The sequence below is a fragment of the Spinacia oleracea genome, chromosome 3 (assembly GCF_020520425.1).
Source record: "Spinacia oleracea cultivar Varoflay chromosome 3, BTI_SOV_V1, whole genome shotgun sequence".
Classification (NCBI taxonomy): Eukaryota; Viridiplantae; Streptophyta; class Magnoliopsida; order Caryophyllales; family Amaranthaceae; genus Spinacia; species Spinacia oleracea.
The window spans coordinates 82,207,557-82,234,753 of NC_079489.1; the positions used below are offsets into that span (position 1 = coordinate 82,207,557).

At 36.3% G+C, this 27,197-nt stretch overlaps 1 protein-coding gene and 1 long non-coding RNA gene across 6 annotated transcripts; one reads left to right on the top strand and one right to left on the bottom strand.

Moving 5' to 3' along the window:
- Positions 1-1,390: 1,390 nt before the first annotated feature.
- On the bottom strand, positions 1,391-14,953 carry LOC110795290 (uncharacterized). 5 transcript variants are annotated; one of them, XM_022000293.2, is made up of 23 exons: positions 14,680-14,953; positions 14,479-14,568; positions 14,153-14,380; positions 13,753-13,871; positions 13,597-13,665; positions 13,354-13,488; positions 12,793-12,911; positions 12,416-12,709; positions 8,967-9,054; positions 8,784-8,889; positions 8,588-8,701; positions 6,828-6,991; positions 6,621-6,732; positions 5,679-5,903; positions 5,407-5,594; positions 4,978-5,145; positions 4,791-4,896; positions 3,717-3,854; positions 3,174-3,329; positions 2,876-3,076; positions 1,999-2,193; positions 1,841-1,912; positions 1,391-1,763 (listed from the first exon to the last, which is right to left on the bottom strand). In XM_022000293.2, exons 2-23 carry the CDS (start codon positions 14,518-14,520, stop codon positions 1,650-1,652), a joined length of 3,153 nt encoding a protein of 1,050 aa, XP_021855985.1. In that variant the 5' UTR covers positions 14,521-14,568; positions 14,680-14,953; the 3' UTR covers positions 1,391-1,649. The 5 variants fall into 5 exon arrangements, with proteins under 5 accessions (XP_021855985.1, XP_021855984.1, XP_056696503.1 ...); XM_022000292.2 differs by having other exon boundaries at positions 14,479-14,578; XM_056840525.1 differs by lacking the exon at positions 14,153-14,380 and having other exon boundaries at positions 14,680-14,952.
- Positions 14,954-24,014: 9,061 nt separating this feature from the next.
- LOC130469149 (uncharacterized) lies at positions 24,015-26,688 on the top strand. The gene is made up of 4 exons (XR_008929522.1): positions 24,015-24,461; positions 24,554-24,791; positions 25,452-25,516; positions 26,534-26,688. It is a non-coding gene; the product is annotated as an uncharacterized lncRNA (long non-coding RNA).
- The last annotated feature ends 509 nt before the right edge of the window (positions 26,689-27,197 follow it).

Below are 27,197 nucleotides of genomic sequence, written 5' to 3' on the forward strand. Positions count from 1 at the left end.
CTTCAAATCCTAATTAAAGCTAAATTACTCATGACATATAATTAAATCAATCTAGGTATATCTAAACCACAAGCTACTTCAATTTTGCTTCTTGATTAATTATTTCCCGTTTAGTTTACCTTATTTTTTCTGATCTGATTTGATCTGAATTTATTTTTTCTAGTCTGATATGATATGATCTGAACTGATTTTTCATAAATTATACAAAAAGATCATTTATAAACTACGGTGTGCTTCCGTAGTAATGGAGTGGAATGCTTAATTGGCCTTTAGTGCTCCTATGTTGATATGTTGGATTTTGGATAATGACGGAATGTGAGGTATGAGCAATAATAATATAGGAGGATCAACTAGTTGTTCTGATTAAAACAATTAGGTCAACTTACTTGATTGTAATTAGCATCTCTGTAGAGCCAATATTCCTAATTAAATACTTTGATGTATATGTATTGTGAAGTACTAGACTATATATATATATATTTAAAATAAGATGAAAGATCCTGCTGAACAACGGGTATCTTTAATAATTATTTATAAGCAGGTTTGTAAATCCGACTCATTGGAAGTGAGGGGAGTGTTAAGAGAACCTTACCTCTAAAGAAGCCCTACTAAAATATGATATGATAATCTTGAGATTACGAGATCAAACCTTTACCACTAGGGCAAATCTTAGTTGATCAATGGTAAACTAAAGTAATGGTTGACAATGCGAGTGTATAAACTTGGGGACTACTTATTCTACACTAGCTAGTTGGATAGGAGTATAATATAGAGTTGATTGCGTCAACTGCCGTTTACATACAAACTTGCTCCTCCGAACCTGGAAAGACAAGCTACATCACCAACACACTAATGCTTCTTCTCGCACGCAACTAGTTAATTGACTTCCCTTCTTAATTAAATAAATATTCCATATTTAAACGTAGCTAATTCACTCCAAAAGGTAATGTGATTAGTATATTAAAACTTGGGATTAATCACCCATTCACCCTATTCCCAGTTTGTAGGAAATTATTTGGTTGGTATAGGACCATAGGTGCCTTAGTATGTTGGTGAGCCATGATACTTGTCGGCTGTTACAAACTTTGTATGCCAACAGAAGATATGACATACTTATACTCATATTTAGATAAAATATACTCGTATATCGCCTTCGTGGCTCATTAAAAATAATAATAATAATAATAAAAAAAAAAGATAATAGTATTGAGATTTGAGACACAGCTCTATTATTGTCATTGTAAATCAATCAGAGCATCTTCATGGGCTAACAACAGCCAACAATGATCATCCATAATTTAGATTCTTGTTTGATCGGCCTGTCATAAGTCTGATAACATAGGATTATTATATTCTATACTTGCTTATACTCTTTTGCTACGCACCCTCCTTCTCAAATCATTTTTCTATATTTTGTTTCTTTTAATTCTAAGGGGAATATAACAAAATTGAGGACAAAACCTCCCCACCCTAAAAGGGTCAAATTTTAGTTACTATTCTATTAGTATTCACTATACACACTTAACGTCAAGATTTTTTAGGGATTTTTCCCAGAATATTGTACATACTAGATATACATGTAGAGCTAGCACTGCTTCTTAGCCAGGAAAAAAATATGATAGCTAGGATAGCAGCAGAGTCCATTTCAACTACTGGAGCATGGAATGCGCTTCTAATATACATCTCGGTGGCTCAAGATCCGAATCTGGAACACGATAATTCAGCAACTGCTGCATTCTAGACGTGAAAGTTTCATCTAACACCTGCGTTTCAGTTTTCTCGTGAATATGCCAGTTTTCATGTAAAGAACATATTACAACGTCAAAACGGTGGAAATTACCTGGAGGGCAATTCGCAGTCCCTTATACCAGGACCTGTTTTCTTTGTTATTCTCCAAACAATTCAGTACCTCCTGTGATGCCCAAAGGGAGAAATATTAGTAAAACCATATTAATATGAGGGAGTTCAAAACCTAATCCAGAGGGTTATTGCCTTAACCTGTCCCATCTTATCCCAGAAACCTCGGCAAACTGCTAGAAATACGCTGTTTTCCAGTATTGAGTGGAGGTTCTCTATCGTTTTTATCACTAAATCCTGCAGAGGCTGCACTCTGTTTTGTACATCTGACTCAGCAGAAGTCTCTTCAAAGTCTTGAATTATTTTCTTCCACTTTGTTGAACTTTGCAGTCTCGTCTGAAAATCAACACAGAAAGGTGAAACACTCATAGTGCATAGAGTACACATTGAGATACTCCAGTAATTATTCAAAGGAAGCCCAAAAGAATCTCTCTTTGCCGTGTTATCAATGATCTAAGCATACACCTATAAATCCAAGCCCGGAAGAAAATTGACTTTCCACCCTACAGATTGATTTTGACACACCTCTTGTAACAGCACAGTTTTATGTGCAGCACTCAAAAGGAGAACCAAAATCAACTTTTGGATTGTGGAAATGGGGATAAAGCATGAAGGGATTTCTGTCAAAATTTGGAACTGCTTTAGTGTTCTCAGCATTCTAAAATAAAAGATGACTGCCTTGTGATGCTAGAATGACATCCAAAATATTATATTCACTGAGATAAGCTAAATATTAGGAGACTTCTTCGGCAAGATGAAGATTGAGTCACAACATCCAGACCACCAATTAAAGCAACTGACATTAACACTCACTAGATGCTTTCCATCTCATTTCGTTTATCAAATAAGACATCATAAACTTTGCTGCCCTATATGACTATATCTACCATTTCTTGAATGCTTTATGTGCCTACTTCTCAGTATACATTCTTATCCTGTATAATGAAATCCATCTTGATATATAATCGCATAAGAATTTATAAGGAGCTGTTCGGTAAGTTTCGTTAGCGCTACTTACATTCTCCACTAGCTTCTCAAGAACTGCTTGGATGTAGTTTCTGAATTTGGTTCTGAGCATAATTGTTACTTCAGTAAGACGCTCTCCTGGAACAGCACTTCCAGCATCATCGATGCAAGTACTCCATGACTTCAGCTGGACCTCGACCTTGGGAAGCAGCACATCAAGCATTCTTCTCATGGAATTCAAAACAACTCCCAGCTGATAATTTAAATGAAAAATAAAAATAAATGAGAAACCATCATATCTGCAATTAGTCTATCAAAAGAACAAAACATTCTTCCTCACATCAACTCACCTCTGCAGGTGCCGTATAAAAGCTGTCAGATCTCTTAGCGAATTTCTGAACATATTTAAGGCCCAGATTTGTAAGATTGTCCTTCAACGGCGACAAAACATCAGCATATTGTTTCTCCAGGGCCTCCACTACAGCATTTTGAACATCTGCCATCACCTGCATGCAAAACCCAAAAAAATCAAATGAATTAAAAAAAAACAAAAACTCACAAATAAAGCTCTTGATGAAATATTAGCAGCGTTAATTTGGTGAAAATTTTCCCAGACTCCTGATGCTATTCATCATCGAGTAATGTACATGGCCAGCATCACTAGTAGCATACTAGCATGTTGCCTCGCCACCCCTACCCCCCCTCTTTCCCATTTTTTTTTTCTGGGGGCGGGGGGAAACCGTTTAACTACCTAATATCAACCACAAATCTCTAAAAATATGAACTTCTTGTTAACGTTGTATAATACTTACAATTGTATTACTTAGAAAATTCCACAACTGCATGTGCAGTCAATGCATGCAAATAGAGGAAGATGACAAAGGTGGACTTACACTCTCCAAGACTGCAGCATATTCTGGCCAACGATGAACAATAATTTCATATTCGTTCAATGTCTGCCTCAACTGATCATATATTTCATCAATGGAAGGACATGTCAGCTGTTGAGCCTTGTGATCAGAGCATTTCATCTGCAACCATAGAGGCACACAAATGATAAATCAATCAATACATGAGACTCTTTTTTTTAATTATTATTATCGTTGATTCTAGGATTTTTTGCTACTTAACAGTACCACCTTTTACATTCTTTTATTTTTTTAACCTTCTTAAATCTACAAACGTTTCGAAATCACCAGATTCACCAGAAGTTAACACTCTTCGTCCATTTTTCCATCATTTTGCATTCACTAATTGATTTCTCCTTCCCCCCTTTTATACCTCCTCTTCCACGATTCTATCTCCTCCTTCAATTTTCTTCCCTAATTCCAAATGATTCAATGAAGACTCTAATTAAGTTAATTTAGGTGATTGGTTTAATTTGCAGTTTTTTCCTACTTAAAGTTCATCTAAGCGTCATAAAACTAGTAAAGAGGTAAGAGTTCTTTAACTTGAAACCCACATTTGTATCTTTATTTCCTGTTAACTAGAATGAATGAGAAATCTGGATTGATTTTCCCTAGCCCAAAATCAATTAATTAATCATCTGTGGTAATTTTATTTTATTTAACAAGGTGGTAAGTATCAAAACGTGGTATAGAAAAGGTGGAAGGTACCCAAGAAAATTATATGTTTAAGGCATTTTAACAAAAGAATGTCCATTGCTTCCTACTCCCCAATATGCATGTTAACGAATGACCTGTAAAAGTTGTTGAGCTTCCCCTAAAACACCCCCTGGCCCCATCCAAGTATTAGAGAATGGTAAAGAATAAAGAGAAATGCGTACTGAAGAACCTATATCAGATGGCAGTATGGCACTATTATGTCAATAATCATCAACTCTGCTCAAATAACAGTACAGTAACAAGAGATATTCATGAATCTTTGTCAAGGATTTTAATAAGAAAACCTAAGTCCAGTATAGGCTATTGAAAATCATCTACGAAGTAAAGGTGATTAATTTATACCATGCTTGTCTTGCAGAAATCAAGTAAAGCTACATGCTTCTCCTTTATCCAGTTGCTTATATAGGAGCCGAACAACTCCTTTGCATTAACTCCACCTTTGACGGTGCTGAAAAAGGTAAGCACGTTAACAATTTTTTTGAAATGCAACGAATATCATCCATAATATTAGAAAGGGCAAATGTCTTACTTAATGTTCCACAGAGCAAGATCTCTTTCAAAGTCAGCTACGGTTATAACAAGTTCTGTAACAGGAGGCAGGGGTCCAGCTGGAGGGCATGCCTTAAGAAACGTACATAGCCTGGTGGAGAGCTCAGCACTATATATCGACGAAGTAAGGTTTGGAAGGTCTAAGAAACTGCCACAATAAGGAGACAGTGAGAGAAGGAGAAACACAGCACAGGGACGATCAAGTAAACTGAATCACCACTTGGATGACTATTAGTTTGCAACGCAGAAAAATAGCAAAAACTAACAGCTAACAATCAGAAGAACATTTCCAAGTAGGGGTTATCTGGGAATATAGGCATAAAACACCATTGATGCATTCAAAAGACATTCAGGATATCACGACCTAGGAGGACACTTGGGTGGTATTTCATTATGAAAGTTGTGATACCTGGGAAGAATGTTTTGATTGTTGATCTCTATGTCTGTACGAACTTCATTTTTCACGATCAGACAAAGAGATTTCATCTTTTGATACGCCGATGTAGATGCCACATTGTCCATTTTGGCAGCCTCATTGCTGAAGACAAACTCATCTATTTCTCCTAAATGTCTTCTTGACCTTATCTTTGAAGCAACCTGGGATGACTCGACAGTTAATTTTTTTCAGAAGGAATTAAATAGAATTACATAAACCAACAAGAATAAACCCATTTATTACACCTGAAAGAATTTGCAAAATTTCAATCTTGCTTCAGGAGACAGCATATCATGCTGAAGGCCATAAAGTTTGATAGCCGGGGCAATAGCAGGAGCAACAACTCCAGTCGCTGTCGTAGAAACAGAAGCCAACCCTGAGAGCGATGTTTCATCTAACGACTTGTAGTTTTTGAAAACCAGAGCAAGAACGTCCTCAATTTTGTCAGACAAGACACCGAGGATGCGTTTCTGTTCAATAATTTAAACATTAAGGATCAGTTGCAAATATCTTCTAGCGAACAGACGTAACAAAATAGTAACAGAACCATGAAGTTACATGTGAGAAAAGCAAAGTACATCTCAAGAGGCTTGTGATAAAACCATTTACACAAGCTAACAAACTCAAAAATATATTCATCACATGCATGTTTAAGATGAGTTTCCAAAATCACAGGGAACATAGGACAGTCAATTCCCTTTGTGTATATAACTTTTCAGTTTCCCTTCAAAGTTCAAACAGTAACGACTACATAATCCATATACGAAGTACATTACAAAGAAAGAAATCTCCTCCTTAAAAGAATTACCTTTGTGAAAAGTCCCTCACATGTGTAATCCTTTCAACAAAAGGGACAGTCAAAAGCTGACTTTTTTTTACAGCGCCTACTTCTTGAGCAACTAAACCATGCCATTATTTGGTTTACAAAACATTGAAGAAGCAAAAGCAAAAGTTCAGAGCAATAAGAAGATTTTATCAGATGTGGCATTTAACTGGATTCAGTTAAACAAACTTTTCATTTTATAAAAGCATTTCATGTTATAAAAGCAAATTTCCCAGGTCATATTTCTAATTTCTTCATTTTTTTGTCTAGGAAAGCACATTTAGCAAGCATGAATATCCACATACTGGCATTAAAAAAACCCATCTATATTTTGGATGATGCTATCAGAAATAACCATACTAACCTCTTGGTGACTCAAAGTATTTTCTTTGGCGATCACAGGAGACAGCAAATCATGAATCAAAAGCAAACAATCTGCAGTTGGTGTAGCAACATCCATAACATATGATAGATATCTGCATAACAATAGATAGGTTGGGATGCTTTTGGAAAGATCAGAAAATCACTTAACACAAAGGCATGGAAACACACAGTTAATGAGAACTCATACCTCAACTTAGTATAAGCATCTGAAACACCATAGAAAGACGCAAATTCAGTTACAAGCCACTTCCACTGACTGTGCAACAACAAGTTCCTTTGCTGAAAATTTTGAGCTTTCATTGCAGTCTCCAACACAAGATCATATGCAACAGTTTCTGCAACAATACCACACTAGGAACACCAACCGGAAAAAAGGAAGAAATTAGTTATGCAACAAAAATAATTCCAATAACATGAATACAACAATAGTCTAAATTAAATCCTGCCAACACGGGTCTAGATCCAGATGTTCACGCACCTTAGCCGTAGTGCCTTACCCTACCTAAAACATCACAAAGTTCAAGAACTGTCTGATATTGTTTCTGAATGACCCCTATCGCATGAGATAGAGGAAGCATATAAGTACTATCATTGATAGGCCTACAAAATTGATAGCCACGTACACTAGATTACAACAGATACAGGATGACCCAGTGGCGTATCCAAGATCTTAAAATAGGGTATACATTTTTTTTATGATATTACATACCATACGTACTCTATAGTTTACATACTACGTATAAAATAAAATAAATTACATATAAAATGACAAACGTAAAGAACATCATATTGTATATAAAACAAAAATAAGAAAAACGGTGTTGCTATGGGATCGAATCTGCGACCTATTGAAAAGTAGAAAATAGTTATAACCACTAAGATGCAATTGCAGTTGTGTATCTTTTATGGGTGAAATATTACTTATATTATTAACGATTTTGTATTTTCAGCACATTTATTAGGTTTTTTTTTTTGGGGAGGAAGGGTAGACATTTGTCTACCCAAAGTGCAACATGGATCCGCCCCTGCCCCTACCTTCTCTCTTATCACCCTACTCTTGATCTTAAATCTTCTGGTATAATTGCACATCCAATAAAGTATCCTCCGCTCTGTAACCATTACCTTACAAGCTTGAAATCACTTCATTGGCCAACAATTGGCTTCATAGAGGATAACCGGCCAAATCACCACTTGATAGAATTTCCCTTTCCAAATAACATTGGCCAACGGCATAGCTTTAGCCTAAAATGATCTTTCAAAAAGTGAAGCAATTCTTGAACGTTTCTTCAATTGATTCAGTATGGAAATTCTAAAAACTGGATATGATTGAAGTATTGAACTGAATAACGGAATTCTTGAAGTTCATTGGGCTCTCACCCAAATACCCAATACATATTAACTGAGAGTCTGAGACAATATTAATCAACAGCCACAGCTTTCAGCAAAGAGCTTTCCCCAGACCACTTATCAAACATCATTAAGTTCACCACCACCACCGCCAACAACAACAACAAAGCCTTAGTCCCAAAATGATTTGGGGTCGGCTAACATGAATCGTCATAGGAGATCGTCATTGTGACCAATCAATCATTAAGTTCACCAACTACGTCATTGTGACCAATCAATCATTAAGTTCACCAACTACACTATTTTAGCTTAAACAAGTTTTTAATATGTGGAATATTTAACTAAAAGGTATTGATGTAAATACTTTCTGCGCGAGGATAGCAGGCAATACTAAGCGAAAACTTATAGAAGAGTGATAATATCAAAATTAAATCTCCCTCACTACTCCCATTAAATCAACGGGTTGAGAAATTTACACATACGCATGTGTACCTGCATACATGCACTCGTAGAGACTAGAGAGGATATAAACGAAAATGATATCTGGAAAAGAAAAAGAAAAAAAGAAGATTTAAATTGATAGTAAAAAGTCCGGAATACCTTCAGATGGCTATTATCATCCTGACTTGTTGAATAATTGATACATAATTGTACTTTGCCAATAGGTTCATGGTCAGGCTCGTGATATATTGGCCACCATCGGCTCTTGTCATTCTGCAGCATCCATTCCATAAGAAAAGCACCGATACATTTTCCTGATATAACTAAAAAATACAGGACTCTGTTGTATGCTTACATCGGCATCCACAACTGATGCAACTTGAGCTACAACACATCCACAATGATTGCCTCTCGAGTCCAGAACCATTATATTGAGATCATCACTAAGGCTATCCGGAAAGCTGCGCTGACAGTATCGATAAGATCAAAACATCTTTGAACTCAAAGAAGAATTACATTAGCAATTAAGTATGCTTACAAAATATGTGTTTCACCAGAGCCCGGTTGCATTCGCACTGCATCTTTATCAGAAGAGCTTTTCAATCGCACCAAACAAAAATATGTTTCTGGCAATCATCAAATAAATCAAGTTTAGAGTCATGAAACATCATAGTGGCACATTTCTTACAGTTTATAAATTAACTACATTTCTTATGTACCCTACAAGTATACAAATTGATTAAGGCTCTATTCTCCTCACCTTATTTTTACTTATATTAAGTCTAATAAGTTTGTAATTTCAATACTTCATATAGTATAAGTTCAGGTCTAATAAGTTCATATAAGTTCAAAAAACACAAGTTCATGGCTAACATAAGAGAGACCAGACTTTGTCATGCTTGCAGCAGGCTACATAAGATTAGTAGAGGACTACAACAATTACTCAAAGAAGGTCTTCAAAGGTGGGGGATCAAGGGCTGCTGCAACGTCTACCTCTTGGTCTTGTCCACCTCACGGAGTCGTTAAAATAAATACAGATGCTCATGTAGTCGAAGGTAGCAAGGCTGGGTTGGGTGTGGTAGTGCGAGATGAGAATGGTACAATGTTGGTGGCTGCAACTAAGAGGATTGAACTTACAACTCCAGAGGTAACCGAGGCTTTGGCGGTACGGTATGGATTACATATTGCAAGAAGGTTTGGATACAAGCATATTTGGGTGGAATGTGATGCCGTGAACGTAGTCCAAGCGGTGCGAGGCACATCAAAAGGATACTCCCCCATTCACTTAATCTACGAAGACATCAAGAAGGATAGTTTATGGTTTGATAATTTTGATATCTCTCATGTTAGACGGGCTTGTAATACAGTAGCTCACTTGGTAGCAAGGTGGGATACTAGTAGTAACAATGAGCATATTGGTATGTTCCCTCAAAGTCTCACGACGTTGGCGGAAATTGACTTGATTTAATAAAATGCCCGCTCTACTTTTCCCTCAAAAAAAAAAAAATTCAGATAATTTTGTGGTGTGGCTAATACGTTCATATAGGTTAAGTATAGTGCTAAAAATGTACATATAAGATAAGTTCATGATTAATTTCAGCACTCTATACCCCCACCTATTTTCATTTATTTCAGGTCTAAAAGGTTCAAAAGTTCATATAAGATAAGTTCAAAGGCTAATAGGTTCAAATAAGTTATAGGATAAGTGAAACTCAGGTGAAGAGAATACTATCTAAATTGTCCCATTTAACTTTAATGAAAGAAAACACCATAAGATAAGTGAAACTCGGATGAAGAGAACCCTGCCTAAATTGCCACAGTTAACTTTAATGAAAGAAAACACCATAATTCTGTAATACCCAACTAATCCTTACATTCCATATGCATTATCTACTCGACTCGACTCTGTTCTGTTTACCTTATTTCCACTTATTTCACAAATAATAATTTCGGGAAAAATAAGGGTTACCCAAGTTCAATGGCCTACTCGGGAAAAATGGCCAATACGTTCGTCAGAAACTTAGATTTCTTCTTTTTAACTGTTTCTATTTTCCATGACAAGGAACTTAGATACCTTTGTTAGTTGATCTTTGATATTTGTACTGGTGTTAAGAATTAAGAGAAAAAAGAAGTGTAGTACAAGGATATAATTAACGGATTTTTCATGAAATGACCCCGAGGTTTGCGTTAATGCACCAAATACCCCTAATGTTTCCCGAATGCACCAAATACCCCTTACGTTTTAAAAAATAACACAAAATGCCCATAAGGCTAACGGACGTTAAGTCTCCGTTAGCATATGTTTACCCTTTTACCCTTAGTCAACAATTTTATCTATTAATTATAACATTAACCCTTGATTAAATTAATTAACCCCTTAAAAATCAATTAACTACTCTATTATCTAAAAAAATCAATTAACCCCAAATGCTTTTGGATTCTCCACTGCTGCTCTGCTTCAATTCTTCACGTAAATCCCAAAAATAAATCAACCCCAAAATTCACCATCACCCCAAAATTCACCATCACCTTTATCTTCTTCTTAAAACCAACGAACCCCAAAAATCAATTAACCCCAAAATTCACCATCATCTTCATCTTCTTCTTAAAATCAATGATCCCCAATAATCAATTAACCCCAAAATTCACCATCATCTTCATCTTCTTCTTAAGATCAACGAATCCCAAAAATCAATTAACCCCAAAATTCACCATCACCAACATCTTCATCTGGGTATTTAGGCAACTGTAATGCCTTCTTTGACCTCCAGCTTTCTAGGGTCTATTGTTGTTCAGACGATTTTTTAGGGATAGCGGTGGTAGAGGCAGCGGCGACAGGAGGGTGGGTGGTGGGTTTGGAGGAGGTGATGCGATGGTTTTGTCGGTGGATTGGACGGCGGAGATGTGGCGGGGTTTGAGAGGGAGGAGAGAGAAATTGGTGGATTTTGTGGTGGTGGTGGTGGACGGTGAGAAGGAAAGACGGGGGGGGGGGGGTTTAATGTTTCAGAGGAGGGAGGTGGGCTTTTATAAGGAAGGGGGTAGTTGGACAAAGGAGAAGAAGTAGAAGAGAGAGAGAAAATAACTGATCGAGAGACTGCCATGGGGGAGAGAGGGGCTTGGGGTGGTTGTGGATTTGGTGGTACTGGGTGGTGGTTTTGGTGGCTCGGCTTCTTAGGATTTCACTTGTGATGTGATTACGATGATATGATGGCGAGGAAGAGAAAATAATTTTTTTTGTGGAGGATTGAGATGGCAGAGAAGCCATAGAAACCATAGAAGGAGAAGAAAGGAAAGAGATTTGAGAGACTGCCATGGAGAAAGAGAGATGAGCAAAGTAAATAAAAAAAAAGGAAAATAATACATAATTAGAGGCTATGTTAACGGAAAAGTTAACGGAATGGACGGAAAATGCTCATTAAGGGCATTTTGTGTTATTTTTTAAAACGTAAGGGGTATTTGGTGCATTCGGGAAACATTAGGGGTATTTGGTGCATTAACGCAAACCTCGGGGTCATTTCATGAAAAATCCGTATAATTAAATATGAATGATCTAATAACTAACAACCAAAAAGAAAAATGCAACTAGGATAAGGGTAAGAGTAATTGGTTTGAGCAGTGTTCCCTGATTCGCTAGTATGAGACTGGATACGGGTACGCAATTCGCTACCTAATTTGCTAAATTAGACAAAAAATGTACCATTTTCATGTTGTAATTCGCTTTTTCGGAAAGCAGTTTGTGGGTTGATTAGAGAATTAGGTAACACTGGGCCAAAGCAAAAGAAAGTGATGGAGCATGTAGTGTTCTCCATTTTCTTTTCTCATTTCTATGGTGACTTTCAACTTGGAGTGTTTTGATGAGTATGTTGCATTAGAGACATGAAAACTGGAAAATAAGGTTTAACTACTACATAAAAGCAATTGACCAATTGCTAGTAGGAAGACCCTAAACTCAAGAATGCACAATTCTCAAAACCGAAACAGATATACCTTGCACAACTTCGGATGTTGTGGTCTGAGAAGAAGTCAAGCCACTCTTCAAAAGACCACCAATCTCCTTCATATATTGAGCGCCAACATTCACATATGCCAAACTCTTGCTTGACAGAGAACCATTTTTTGGTATATTACGTACTGCTTGTATTTTTTGTAGAGCTTCCCATTTCAATGCGAGCTTTGATTTCACATTAGAGACATGACACTGAATTTTTTCAAGGTCCATCTTGTGCATCTGCGGGAAAACACAGCCAGAAGGTGGATCCAAAGCCATCTTCACCTTTCTCACTGCAGAAGATAAGTAGCTTGCAACCTATAAGATAATGAAGAAATAGGATTGCAATTATATAATACCAAAAATGTATATGTACCTTGAACTTTGATTTTTCCTATTGTTTTCTTTGGTTTAGGAGCAGTTGCTCCACTAACTAGCTCAGAAGCTCTTCTTGACATTATCTCCTCCTCTGACTGAAGAAGTACATTCCGCAAACTAGCCAGATGAAAGTCGGTATATCAGTGGGGAGGGTGGGGGAAAAAGTGAAAAACTTCAGAGAATGAATAGAACTTTAAGAAGTTATTTCATACATCGCACATCAAAGAAGACAAAGCAGTAGTGATAATACAGCCAAACCAATCTATGACATAAAGAGGCATCTTATCGGCATACCTAAAAGAATGCAGTTACCAGTAAAACAATGCCCACTCTCCATAAGGATGTACTCATCATGAAGAGTGTGCTTCCTTATTTAGCTTATTGTTAAGGGTTTGAAGACAAGCAGAAGCGCTATGAAACTCATATAGGTAATGCAAACATCAAATTGTTTCAGATACTGATGAATAATTAATGATACTCATTAAGCCTGGAAACCTCCCCGGACCACTTCAAGAAACTAACTCTAACACAATACAAGTATGAGAGAAGATGAACTCACCTAAAGGCATCTCTTAGTACTGCACATTCATTATTCAAGAAAAATGAAGCTTCTTTACAACCCTTGTCCCATGAGTTGAGACACAATCGTACACAGGCATCATAGGTAACCACGCCATTCCAAGGACTGAGGCCACTGATTCCAGTTAAAAGCATTGATATGTTAATATAGTATACAGTCATGTTTAAGCAGTCAGGCAGATATTCAACTCAGTGAAATACAGATATATATTCATTACCACACCTAGCGTGAAAATTGGGTATACGAGCTGGCAAAGAACCAGAAGATCTTTCCTCCATATCAAGAGAACCCCTGAGAAGTATGAGGAGAAAATTTATCAGTCAGCATTCATATCCTCGCATTAAAATGATACCATAGGCTTCAGCGCACAATACATACTTGAAGGTTGAGTATGAATGGCCTCTAGAAGAAAGAATTTCCGGGGAATCACAGTGGATACTTCTAACGTCAGGCTTATCAGGTCTACATGAATAATCCTTAGGAAACCGATCAGTTTTCTGCTCAGACAGCAGAACAAATAGTTTCAGCATCACATTAATATGCAGTCCTCTGACGTTAAATCCAACAGTGAAATGGATAGGTTGTAAAAGACAACGGCAGAAACTTCAAATATCATGTTTACCCAAAAACCACCCCTAAGCCCACCACTTAATGCAAGCATGGAATAAAAAAACTGTTCAAGTTACAGCATTACTATATTGGACTCAAAATGCAATGATTCAGCAATCATATAGTCACATGCTCATATCTAGCAACAAGCCAGGAACATTAAACCGACCTTATCACCAACAAAACCGGTGCGTTTCTGCTCAACCCCATTACGGAATTTTTCATCCATGGGCGACGATTCAATTGAAGAATGTCCAACATAAATCTCCTCGTCTGAATCAGTCTCCAAATCCATATCTGATCCATACCCACATTTTCTGCTACTCACAATCACTGGTTTAGCTTTTGATACTGACCCTAAAGGCCTAATAACATTCATTTTTCTGAATTCACTTTCCTGATTCAAAATTCACATAATTTGATGAAATCACACTATATAACCCCATCATCATTTCATACTGTTAAAAAAAAATTATGGGTCTCGTGATTTTTTACCTTAGTAACCCATTTAAGACCGTCATTCTTGAAACCCCCCATGTAAACTTGTATCAATGGACTTGAAATCAAACACCTATTCCATAAAATCTACACAGTTCTAGCAAAACCCATGTCAAAATTCCATCATTAAACCAATATTGCAAATTTAAGACAGTGTAATAATTGAGAAAAAAACAAAGAAAAATTGCAACTGCTTACCTCAAAATTGTTGTGAAAACCCGAAATCAAAATCGAGGAAGAAGAGAGAAAAAAAGGGTTGTGACTGAGGTCAATGAAACGGCATAGGCAGGAGTGAAGGAAGACGCTAAAAAAGAGTGGTTTTTGACTGAATAATACGGAGTACTAGTCTGTTAAGTTTAATACTTTCCTTTCAATTACACTAATTTCACTTTACACATGCATTGATGCATAATACGCAAATAAAGTAAATAACAGGCAAGAAAAGGAAAGTGTGGAGAGGCGGAAAAGGACCCCTTTTCCCTTCATCTAACAGAAAAGAAAACAGAATAAAGACAGTCTCTTTATTTAATTGTTATTTTCCATGATCTCTTTTCAACCAAGGGTAAGGAAAAACAAGACATCGATCATATTAAGCTGTCTGCAGCTAAACTCAAATCAAAAACACTAATAATTTAACATTCTCCTTTTGGATTTATTTGAGGCCTGATTTTCAAATGTGTTTCAGTAGTTACCACTTGCCAAAACTAACACTACAATTTTGGTGGTACTTTGCAGGGGCGTGGCAAAGATATTGGGGGCCCTGTGCGGTTTTATAAAATGGAGGTCTTTTTCACGACTCAACATACGTTAATAATATTTAGTTCAAATTATTACGGGATCAATTTAGGTTTCATGGCTATTTCTTTGATTGTATTAGTAGCACTAGGAAAAAAATCAATCATTTGGAAAATAAAAATTATTATTTTAAAAAAAGAACTTAAAAAGAATAAAACATTTGTATTATTTACCTTCAAAAAAAAAACATTTGTATTATTTACTACGAGACAAAGAATTCATATATTGTTATCCCTCAAAAAATAAAATTTATACATTGTTATGAAGTATTGAATTCTAGAAATTAAGATGAATATAAAAACAAAGGAAAAAAAACTTAAACAGGAGGAAAGAAATAGGGAAAAAAAAACAAAATTAAAGAGGAGAGAGAAGACAAACTATTAATGGGCTGAGTTGACTAATTGACTGTTTTGTTTCAAAAAAAGCACGCTCAAAATTGCTCAACTAAAGAATCGAACTCGAGATAATTGTGTATTATGAATCAGCACTTGCCACTGAACCAGGTTAATTTCTGGTTGTTATATGCAAGTTAATGTTAGGTTATGATACATATGACATTACATAAATCATGCGGAAACAACCATTAACCCAGGACAACATATTATTTACACATAATCATATAGCATAATTCAGATGCATACTCTTTGTTGCGTGCCCTCCCTAGCTGCGCCCGAACCGAACAAGAACAAGTCTTTAGGACTCCAAGTGTCGTCCCTCCGTAGATAGTCCACAGCACGTCCGGATCCGCCTTAAGATTGACCAACTAGAATCGCCCTTAAGGTACTAGAAAATTTCGGCACTTTTGAGCAAGATGTGTGTTTTAATTTTCTCTCAAAAAACTCACTTTTGAATACTTTGAAACTTGTGTATAAATTATGACCCCTAGGCCTTTATTTATAGAGTTATGGAAAAGGAATCGTAATCCTAGTAGGATGCGAATTAATTGGAATTAGAATCCTACATGAATTCTATTTAATTAATTTATCCAATTAGGAATAGACATTTAATCATACACTGACTCTTGCAGATTCAGGAATCATGCATGAGCACAAACTCACACACACACGGCAGCCACAAGGGCTGCCCATGCGTGCGAGCAGCAGCCCGCGCAGCACGGCCCACGCAGCCGTGGCCCTTGGCGCGCGCTGGGCCTGCCTTGCGGTAGGCCTGGGCGCTGCCTTGGCTGGGCTTGTGGCGCGCACGCTTGCTGGGCGATGGCCCCGGCTTCGTGCTGGGCCTTCGTCCGGCAAGCCTCGTCCGATGCTAATTCGTACGATACGCTTCCGATTAAATTTCCATTTCCGGAATCTATTTCCGATACGAACAATATTTAATATTTCCGATTCCGGAATTAATTTCCGTTTCGAACAAATATTTAATATTTCCGTTTCCGGAATTATTTTCCGATTCCGGCAATATTTCCGATTCTGACAATATTTCCGTTTCCGGCAATATTTCCGATTCTGGTAATATTTCCATTTCCAATAATATTTTCCGATACGTACCATGTTTCCGTTTCCGGCAACATCTACGACTTGGATAATATTCATATTTCCGATACGATCCATATTTCCGTTTCCGGCAATATCATCGTTTCCGGAGTATTCATTTCTTGCCTGTGACGATCTTAGCTCCCACTGAAACCAAGATCCGTCGGTTCCGAATATTCATAGATGGAGTATTTAATGCTATTAAATACTTGATCCGTTTACGTACTATTTGTGTGACCCTACGGGTTCAGTCAAGAGTAAGCTGTGGATTAATATCATTAATTCCACTTGAACTGAAGCGGCCTCTAGCTAGGCATTCAGCTCACTTGATCTCACTGAATTATTAACTTGTTAATTAATACTGAACCGCATTTATTAGACTTAACATAGAATGCATACTTGGACCAAGGGCATTATTTCCTTCAGTCTCCCACTTGTCCTTAGGGACAAGTGTGCATTTCCTAATTCCTTTGTCGCTCGATGCTTGCTCTTGAACATAAGGTAAGAGTTGTCATCCTTATTATGTCCAGAGGTGTTCCTCGGTTTCAGAGTTCAACTGATCAAATAAACAGATAATCATAGCCTATGATTCATCCGAGCACGGCCATGCATTTCACAGTTTCTAGCTCTCCGAGTGGCCTTGTACAACTTTTAAGCATCTCATCCCGATTTATGGGAGGACAATCCCAATCTTGCGATCTTGAGATTAGACTTCGTTTGATAGGTGATTACCTGAGCGTTGCCTTTATAGCCTCCTTTTACGGTGCGACGGTTGGTCAACGTCAAAGCAACCAGTTCTCAAACAAGTAATCTCAAATCACTCAGGTATTGAGGATTTAGTGTCTAATAATTAATGAAATTTACTTATGACAGACTTTCATCTCTTACAGTAAAGTTTCATAGGTCTTGTCCGATACTAGTCTTCCCAAAGTAAGTATCTATGCAAATGATTATGACATTGCCATGTCCACATAGTTCAAGAAACAGAACTACTAGTCATCTTGCATTCTAATCGTCTAACGTTTTCTATGCGTCCAATTTTATAGAAAACTCCGATTAGGGACCATTTTCAACCTTTGACATTCAAGTTCACTTGATAGACATTTCTTAGTCACAGGACTGGTCCTGACAGTCTATCTTGAATATATCGTCAAATTTGAAGGGACTCATCATTTAATACTAAACCAAGATTAAATGGAATATGAAAATACATTTCATATATGATAAATGTTCAACCCCAATGTTTTATAACCATGGGCCTCAAACCCATCTTCTAAAACAATTCATGGAATTCAAAGCTATGCTTGATTTCCAGTGCTACAATGTGAGTGTTGCTTCTCACTTGTTGCATAGGTTTAGTTATCATGCTTTGCCAATCTTAATATCCTTTTCATCGAATGTTCTTCGAGATATGATGATAAGATCTTTTCGAGTTTGTTTATTATGTGATCTAGTCTTTCTCGCTACAATGGTGGTTCTACGCATTTCTCAATGAAGAACCATCAAGTTAGCAGACGTTTTTCTTGCTTCAAGAGTGGTTCTACGCATTTTTCAATGAAGAATCATCAAGCCAGCAGATAGGTGATCTACCCAAGTTCAGTGAAGAACTTTAAACAACCCTGTTTTATTGCTTCTTAGGCAATAATTACTTTTACTTCAACTGTATAGGTTGCTAGTGATGCTTTGTTTGGATTTACCTATCCAAGCAGTTCATAGATATGTGGAAGACTCTCCAACTATATCTTAGAACATAGAAATTATTATTTTAATTTCCCACGCAACAACTCATGGTCTCCAATCCATGTTGCCATTTCAAAACTCGATGCTCTATAGCTCGTCCTTATCAATGGTTAACTCCAAAGGGTCTTGCTTGATCCTTTGCCAGTGTTTATGCGTGTAGCATCAATATTTAGCATATCTTTATTTCCTTGAATCAAGAACTATTCCTATGTACCTTTTCAAGTACCATAAGTATTCTTGATCTCAATCTAGTTGATCTTCACTTAGATCAATAGAGATTGGTATATGTTCGTCATGCCTAAAGTCATACGATACGTTTTTGGCGATCCTCATATTATATCATACATGATAAATTCTTTTGCAGAATAATTCCCAATTGAATTCTATTCATGTAACTTTAGCTTATCTCGTTTCAGTAGATACTAAATTCAGCTAAATTCTTTGACATATAATATAGGTTAAGAATCTTATTTAGATCCTTTGATGTTTAACTTAGTAAATGCTTATACATAGTTCAAACATCCTTTACTTAGATTTATTCACATGGGTCGAATATCTCCAATGGAGATTTTCGTGTTTGATTTAGTAAATGCCATTACTTAATCCAAAACAATATCATAAGATCTTTGTAAATAGATCTTAATACCCAGTATGTACTAAGTTTCGCCATGGTCCATCATTGATGAATAATTTCAAATCTAAGTCATTAGCATTTGAATGTTATTTCACAATAGAGAGATATGTGTGTGATACACATAGGACCAATTAAGTTTTATGTACTCCCACTAAACCTCTTACACATCTATAAGATCATGTATATTTTATGAAACTAAAATGCTTATTAGCTTCACTTAAAATACAGTTCCAATTCCCAATTGCTTGCTTAAATCTGTACTTAGATTTTATAAGCTAGCTTTCCTTTTCAAGCATTTATTTGGATCCACAAATCCTATGACATACCATGTACATAGTTTATTCCAACATTTGATTGAGGAATACGTTTTGTCATCCAATTGCTATATTTACCAATATGCAATCATTGCTTGAATTATAGACTTGAAGCATTACGATTTTGCATGAGGTTTCAACACAATTTACACCATGAATTTGCTTGTAACCTTTAGCAACTAATCTAGCTTTGTGTGTGAACACAATTCCATGTTTGATGGTTTTTATCCTTAAAACAAACTTGCAACCAATAGGTGTGAACCTATTCTTGCAAATCAACAAAATTTCAATTTTGTCATCAAAACATTGAGTATGTTTTATGGCCTCTAACCATTTAAAACATTTGAGTCTATATATGGCCTCTAACCATTTTAGGGAATCTAGGTTTCGTCATAGCATTCTTACAAGTCACAAACTCATTAATCTACATGATAATAGTTTGACTGCAAGTTGTAGGTTTCTTCACTATTTAATAGAAGAATCTCATAGTTTCATTGACCTGATCTCTATGTTTCTTTACTATCTAATAGAAGAATCTCATAGTTTCAGTGACTTGAATTCTATGCCTACTTGGGTATAGAACATCAAACATTAGAATATCAATAGCCACTTAAAGTCCTTTGAATATTCTGTTCTCCTTGAAGCACTTGTAAAGTCTTCTAAGAGATGTCTATTCTTTAAAGCCACTTCTAAAGTCTTAAAGAATAAGTTCGGATTTTCTGAAGCACTTCGAAAAGCCTCCGGAATGTCCGTTTTATGTTTGTTGTTCGCCTCGAAAACTTTCGAGGTCTATTTTCTCCCACTTGTCATTTTGGAAACGAATCTCCAAAAGGACATTATTTCGAGCAAACAAACATTATGTTCTCAAAAATTCGTGGTAGAAACAATACCCTTGTGCCTCATCACAATGAAACATATATCTATGCTTGGGCCTTAGTTTGTTGAATAACAAACACTAAGCTCCCACTGAGTTTAGGAACTCTTTAGATATATTATGAAAAGATATTCTGAAATTACTTTTCAATAGCTTTGACGAATTTGGTTTAGTTTGGTGGTAGTTGAGCATTTTGTTTTAGAAATTATAGGAAAAGTCTTTATGATTCATCATTGATCGAATCAAGTACTAATTGACTTCGATCATTCCAACTAAGATATGCCATATCTTATGGAGCTAGATTGTGAAATTACAACACACAATCATTGATGATCATATTTGGTCTCAAGTAATCATTAACATGATCTAACCTAGATCTTTATGATTTCTTACCAAGTGGATTTTATACTTCTGAATCTTTGAACTAGCCAAACAGATTCAACTTATATCACTCAAATCCATGTGAAATAATAAAGTCATAAAATTTTTCTTTAGCTTTGAACTCTATTGTCTAGGCGTTCTAACAATAGTTCATATCTTTTGTTACTTTCAACAAGTAAGACTGGTTGTCTTAAAATGATCTAGAAATCAATCAATTTTCAAAAGTCCATTAAAATAGAGCTTTTGAATGTTAACTTGTTGATATGGTCTAAGAAACAATGCCAAAGATTTAGTGGAACTCAAATCAAGGGGTTGATTTGAACCTAGTAAAGTTCTTTAAAGAGTTGTTTGTTTTAATCAAGCATATTGACTCAACCTGTAATTGACCATTTCATTCAAATAAACAAACAAACATTGTTTTTGTTTTTCTTGAATGTGAGTCTTTCTGTGTTTGAAGCAGAAATTTAGGTATGCTGATTATGGAACAAAATAGCCATTAAGTTCCAGCCTTGAAAGGACTTAAAACAAACTAGATGACCCTACAACTAATGTAGCATTGCCATGCTTCATTTCCCACTTGTAGGTCATTAGTGTATCCTAGCTTCCAATATTTGAGTTATTACCGAAGTAAGAACCTCAAGCGGTATATGATACCAAGGAAGTTTGATTGCTAGGTCACTTCTCTTTAAACATGAATTTATAGGTAGAAACGGAATCGTAAATTCCTTTCATTTGTTCCTCGTTTTCCTATTTCTTGTACCCTTTCTTACAGTCTTAAGAATTGAATTCTTTAGTGTTGACTTTTATACCTTGTTAGACATGTCCAATGTCACCAACAAGGTTCTTTACCATTTATGTTGAATATTTTGTTTCAACTAGATGATCTTACCAGAAGCTTCTAAAGTTCTCTAAGCATCGATCTATTCGAATGTCTAGGGACTAGACTCATTCGAGAATTAAATGGACAAAGATATTAGGTTGTTAACCATTGGTAAAGCTGAGCGTATTAAACTCAATGCTTTATGATCTCAAAACTACAGTGTATTTTGAATTCACAAGCACCAATTGGTTTGCCATTCGATTTTGATCTTCGAAAACAACCATAAAAGTCGCTATAAGAAACGTACATTTTAAATTGCTCACTTTCTCTCTTTTCCGTGAATCGTTCTTGGATTCACTACCAATCGAGGAAATTTACTGTTACCTTTCTAAAAGGATTTACCGCAGTGCAAGATATTTAATTATAAATAATAATTAAAACATTCATTGAAGCATGCAAAGTCTAAACATTTATCATGAATAATAACTTGAAATTAAAGCAACCATGCAATTCAAACAAGTTATTAGCATTTTATTCGAATTATGTGTTCCGGCAGGTGTGAATAAAATGATTCCAAGATCCTAAAATCATTGAAGAACTAAGCACAGTTTGTCGACTTAATCCTAAAACATTTTAGGTAAGCAAAAGCCTTTTGCTAATAGTCTAGAAACTACTCTTGGTTGATAGGTACGTCTAAGAACTTATTAGGTAAACCTATCGATTTTGCCACGACATAAAAGGACTCCTTACTTATATCGTTGAGTTTCACCAAAACTAACGTGTACTCACAATTATTTGTGTACCTTGCCCCTTTAGGACCAATAAGTAACACCTCGCTGAGCGAAAACTATTACTAGATTGATGTAAAGGATATCCAAGCAAGTGTATATTTTGGCATGGCACCTTTTAACTCAATTTTTAAGTTTGGAACTTAAGGCTCTTACTATGTTGGTTAGATTTTAAGTGAACTAAAATCCTTAATCATGCAACATAATCAAGCTTTTGATCTCATGCATTTTAAGACATATTTAAAGCAATAAATAACTTAAAACATGCATAAGATATTTGTGATCTAGTATGGCCCGACTTCATCTTGAAGCTTTGACTTCAAAGTCCGTCTTGAAAATCTCCGTGGGAGGCACCATTTTCTTCAAATAGGATAAGCTATAACTAATTACAACTATTTGATGGTACGCAGACCATTTTGAATTGAAAAATAACTTTGGTGCTTTAGACCAATTACATTCAAATTAATGGTACGCAGACCATATTTTCTATCCTATTTGGGCCATACTAGTCACTTCATAACCTGCAAAACAGTACATATACAATATATACCATTCACCCATTCATTATCATGAATGGCCCACATAGCTGGTTAGTAAAACACATTATGCATCACGTAAACATTTGCAGCAATTAATCAAGGGCACCAATAATCTACCAATTATTCAGTCCTTATTAATTCTAATCGAGTTGTTTTAACCTTAAGGATTTGTAGACCTAATCAAGAGTTTATGACTAAAAAGCGCTCCCACTCAAACCAATAAATTCATATGCTTTACTAATTTTAAACATAAAAATGTATTTCTAGTCTAACCGGAAACATACAAATTTAATTAAAATTTAAAGCTCATATCAATTTATAATTGAATCCAAAAATTTAATTTAATTTCAGTCGCATTTAAATTAATTCATGATTTTAATTTTAGTAAAATAATTAGAATAAATTCCATTTATTATAATTATAATATTCAAAATTAAAATCCAAGAAATTAATTCAAATTATTAATTTTAAAATTAATTACGTGAACTGAAATTTTCAAATTAAACATTCAAAACGATCTAATCGTAACGCAAACACCCTACGCGTTGCACGTCCATGGGCCGTACGCACACAGCCATTGCTGGCCATGTGCGCGCAGCCCATGCGCTCGTCGCATAGCTGCTGCTGTCTCATCGCAAGCCTCCGCACAGCGCCCCATCGCACGCGAGCTATCGCTCGCAGTGCGCGCGCGAGATCGCTCGCTGGGCGCGCTGGCTCGCTCGCTGTGCGCGCGAGCCATCGCTCGCTGGCGCGAGCCATCGCTCGCTGGCGCGAGCCATCGCTCGCTGGCGCGAGCCATCGCTCGCTGGCGCGAGCCATCGCTCGCTGGCGCGAGCCATCGCTCGCTGGTGCGCGACATCGCTCGCTGGGCGAGCGACATCGCGCGCTGCGCGCGCGAGCCATCGCTCGCTGGGGCGCGACATCGCTCGCTGGGCGAGCGACATCGCGCGCTGCGCGCACGAGCAGTGCTGGGCGCAGCGCTCGTGGCACGCGAGCTTGCGCTCGCTGCGCGCGAGGCTGCGCGCACTTGTGCGAGGCAGCGCGCGTTGTGGCGCAGCTCGCTTGCTGCCCACACGCGACTGCCTTGGCTCGCCCTTCGCCCATGCTGTAATCCCCCGTAAATTTATAAATTTTATTAATATATTTTAACGTATATTATTTATATTTAAATAGAATTTATGAACTTTAGTAATAAATATATAATTAACGTATATTTATTTATTACATTTTAATATTTTCAACGATTTACGAAATCGAAAATGATTTTAGAATTTTAAGTTAAAACGAATTTGAATTATGAAATTCCGTTCGATTGAAATTAGGAAACAATCCTAAGCAGTGTTGAATTCAAATTCTAAAACTAAATACTAATCCTAGCCCAATTAGATTCCTAGCCCATAAAATATCTAAGCCCCAACTAACCCCAAAAGTTTACTCACTATTGTTTTCTCTCTCCTCTCAAACCCTCATGAAGTCTCACGTATTGCTCTCTCCTTTCACGTGAAACTCTCAAAGCACACAAACTCACAAACCCTCTCATCCCTCTCCAGCCACCGCACCAGCCGCCGCACCAGCTGCCGCGCCACCGTCGCCCTTCGACGTCCGGTACTCTCCTCCTCCCTCTTCTCGTTAGTTTTCCTTTTGTTCTTCTTGTTTTTCGCTCCTCCTCACCACGTTTTGCTTGGTCGTCGGTCCAGCACCACCACCCGCAGCACCGCTTGCACCGCCGCTGCGGCCCTGCCCAGTCGATCTCCCTCCTTCCTCCTTCCTTGGCTCGCACGAGATTGCAGCCACCTTCAACGTTCCTGCTTCTTGCTTGCTCAATCACCCGCGACCACCAACACTAATCGCGCCGCCCAGTCGCGTCGCCGCCCAGCCTGCGCCACCGCTGTCGTGCCCCTGCTCGCCGGCAGTCTCTCTCCTCCTCTCCTTTTGGTTATTTCTTAAACCCTAAGTTATTTAAATATTTTGATTTAAGTTTATTGATTTTAATTTAAGTTTCTTGAATTAAATTATTAATCTTTATAGTTAAATTACAATTTTCAGATTTGATATTGATATTGTAAATTAATTAATTTCAGTTTTGGTTGATTAATATGTAAGTTAGGGTTTTAAATTAGTTTAGTGATTTAATTCGTGTTTATTGAATATAAATTACAAGTTATTATGATTAAAGTATATTTTCAGATTTCATATTATGTTTAAGTAACAAATTTAATTTCCAGATTTATTAATTTGGTTAAATAAGTATTTTAAACTATTAAAGCATGAATTTTTAAGGTTTTATTATGTTTAAAATCATAATAGAATGATTATACCTATTAAAGTTATTATTTTTTTTATGATCTTAAGGATGTTGAATATATTTTGAGCAAGTTTTGAATTATTTAATATTGCTGAAAAATTAGAAAGGAACGTTTGTTGGAGTTTATGATAATTAGGGATCGTTAGGGAATTAATCACTATTCTAGGAAGTTAATTAATTAAGTTTCGATATTGGGGAATGTTCTAAATATGTTTAGGATACATTTAGAATGCTTTATTATGGTTACCAATGATTAGAAATTGATTGGTATTACTTATTGGTTGTTTTAGGCGGAGAATTCTCTCTAGGCGACTTTTGAAAGTGTTAAGGTGGCCTATCAGTTTGTTTACACAAGGTACGTACATACCTGTGTGCTTGGAATGTGTGCTAATTGTTGAAACCATGTTGAACCTTGTTGTTGAACTTGGTTATGTTGATACTATTGTTGAACTTGGTGATGTTGATATTATGGACGAACTGGGTTATATTGAATGTGCATGTTTAATACTGTTGGACAAACTTATTGAACTTATTTTGCACTATAAGAACTGTAACATGTTAGTATGGATGTTTGATACAAACATGTTGGTTGGGAACACTAGATTATTCTATATGATTGGGTTGGATCAATTGGTTGTTGTTCCCTTCCTATCTTTTCACTACTTTATAAGGGCGGAGGACCTTGTTTAGTAAGTTGAAACTTTATGCCCATATACAGGGTTGCTCATGGTTAAAGGAAAGGTTGGTTAAGTTGGAATGAGTCTTGATTGATGCTTTTATGATCACTTACTTAATTCCAAGATAAAAACAGTTGTGAACAAATGTGAATTGTCTGTCTTATGTAATGGTTGAGTCATAACGGAATCTCAATTTGTAAATCATGTAAAGTGAAACTGAATAGCAATAGCTTTAGACTGTGCACGTCTGAAGTGACGGACAAACAGGAGTTGGGGTTCATGGTGGTAGCCCATGGCCTTTTCTGGGACCGGATTGATCACCGTGTCCTATTTTTATTTAAACGTTCCTCGATATCGCAGGTCACTGAGGTTACGGAGTCGCGCCCGTACCTCGTCTTCCTTAGTGAAGACTTCTGGATGGTCAACTCGGTCCATTGTCTATTTCAACTAAAATAATATTATGGTTATTAAGCCTAGCTTAGTCTAGTCAAGTATAATCGTCAATTTATTATGTTTTGTCTGTCCTTACTTATATTTATTAGTATCATGTTAGGGTTGTTGGTTTGATAGTATCATGCTAGGATTGTTGTTGTTTTAGTATGTAGTACTCAGCTTTGCTGATTACGTGCTTGTTTGTGTGTGTTGATCATGGCTATGCCTTATTGATCCTGTGATGACCCATCTTTGGTGAGCAGTCTTTAAGGATCAATAAGCGTTGACCATCTACAGGTTTGAAGATGATGCATCATTGGGATCGGGATTAGAGAGCTTGTAGTTCTATTCGTTTAATTAAGTGATTTAATTTGTTAACTTGGATTTGAAATTTGTCGTACTATTCGTATTTCCTTATTTCAGTTAATTGATTTTGGACCTAATATGTAATAAGATTACTTATGAACCTAAAAGTTAGTTTTATGTTTTCCGCTGCAAAATTCTGAATAAGCCGTACGTTTTCACACGGGCGATAATGCCTTGATAATTCTCTATGTTTTATATAAAAAGGTTATTTTAGAAAAGGGAGAATTGTCGGGGTGTTACAAAGTGGTATTTTTGAGCTAAAGGTTTTACTGAGATTTCGTGTCTACCTTTTATATCTTAGGCGCCTAACCAACTAATTAGTTATGTAAAAGTAATTTCACACTAGTGAATAAATTTAAAGTTATTAGCTAGAAATGTTTGAATTTATTTTAATATTGACTCTTGAATCGTGCTTAATACGTTTTTATGCGAATAAATGTATTTCGATTCTTTTGAAATTTAAATTAATATTTCAAAAAAAAAAAAAAAAAAAAAAAAAAAAAAAAAAAAAAAAAAAAAAAAAAAATTTACTGCTGCTGCTGCTACAGTACCGTAAAAAAA

Bases quoted from the DNA above. Each gene is read 5' to 3' on its own strand.
- LOC110795290 (XM_022000293.2), bottom strand. From the start codon at position 14,520: ATGGGGGGTTTCAAGAATGACGGTCTTAAATGGGTTACTAAG. The intron at 14,381-14,478 runs GTAAAAAATCAC...ATTTTGAATCAG, and splicing joins GTCTTAAATGGGTTACTAAG to GAAAGTGAATTCAGAAAAAT. The intron at 9,055-12,415 runs GTATATCTGTTT...GATGATTGCCAG, and splicing joins AACATCCGAAGTTGTGCAAG to AAACATATTTTTGTTTGGTG.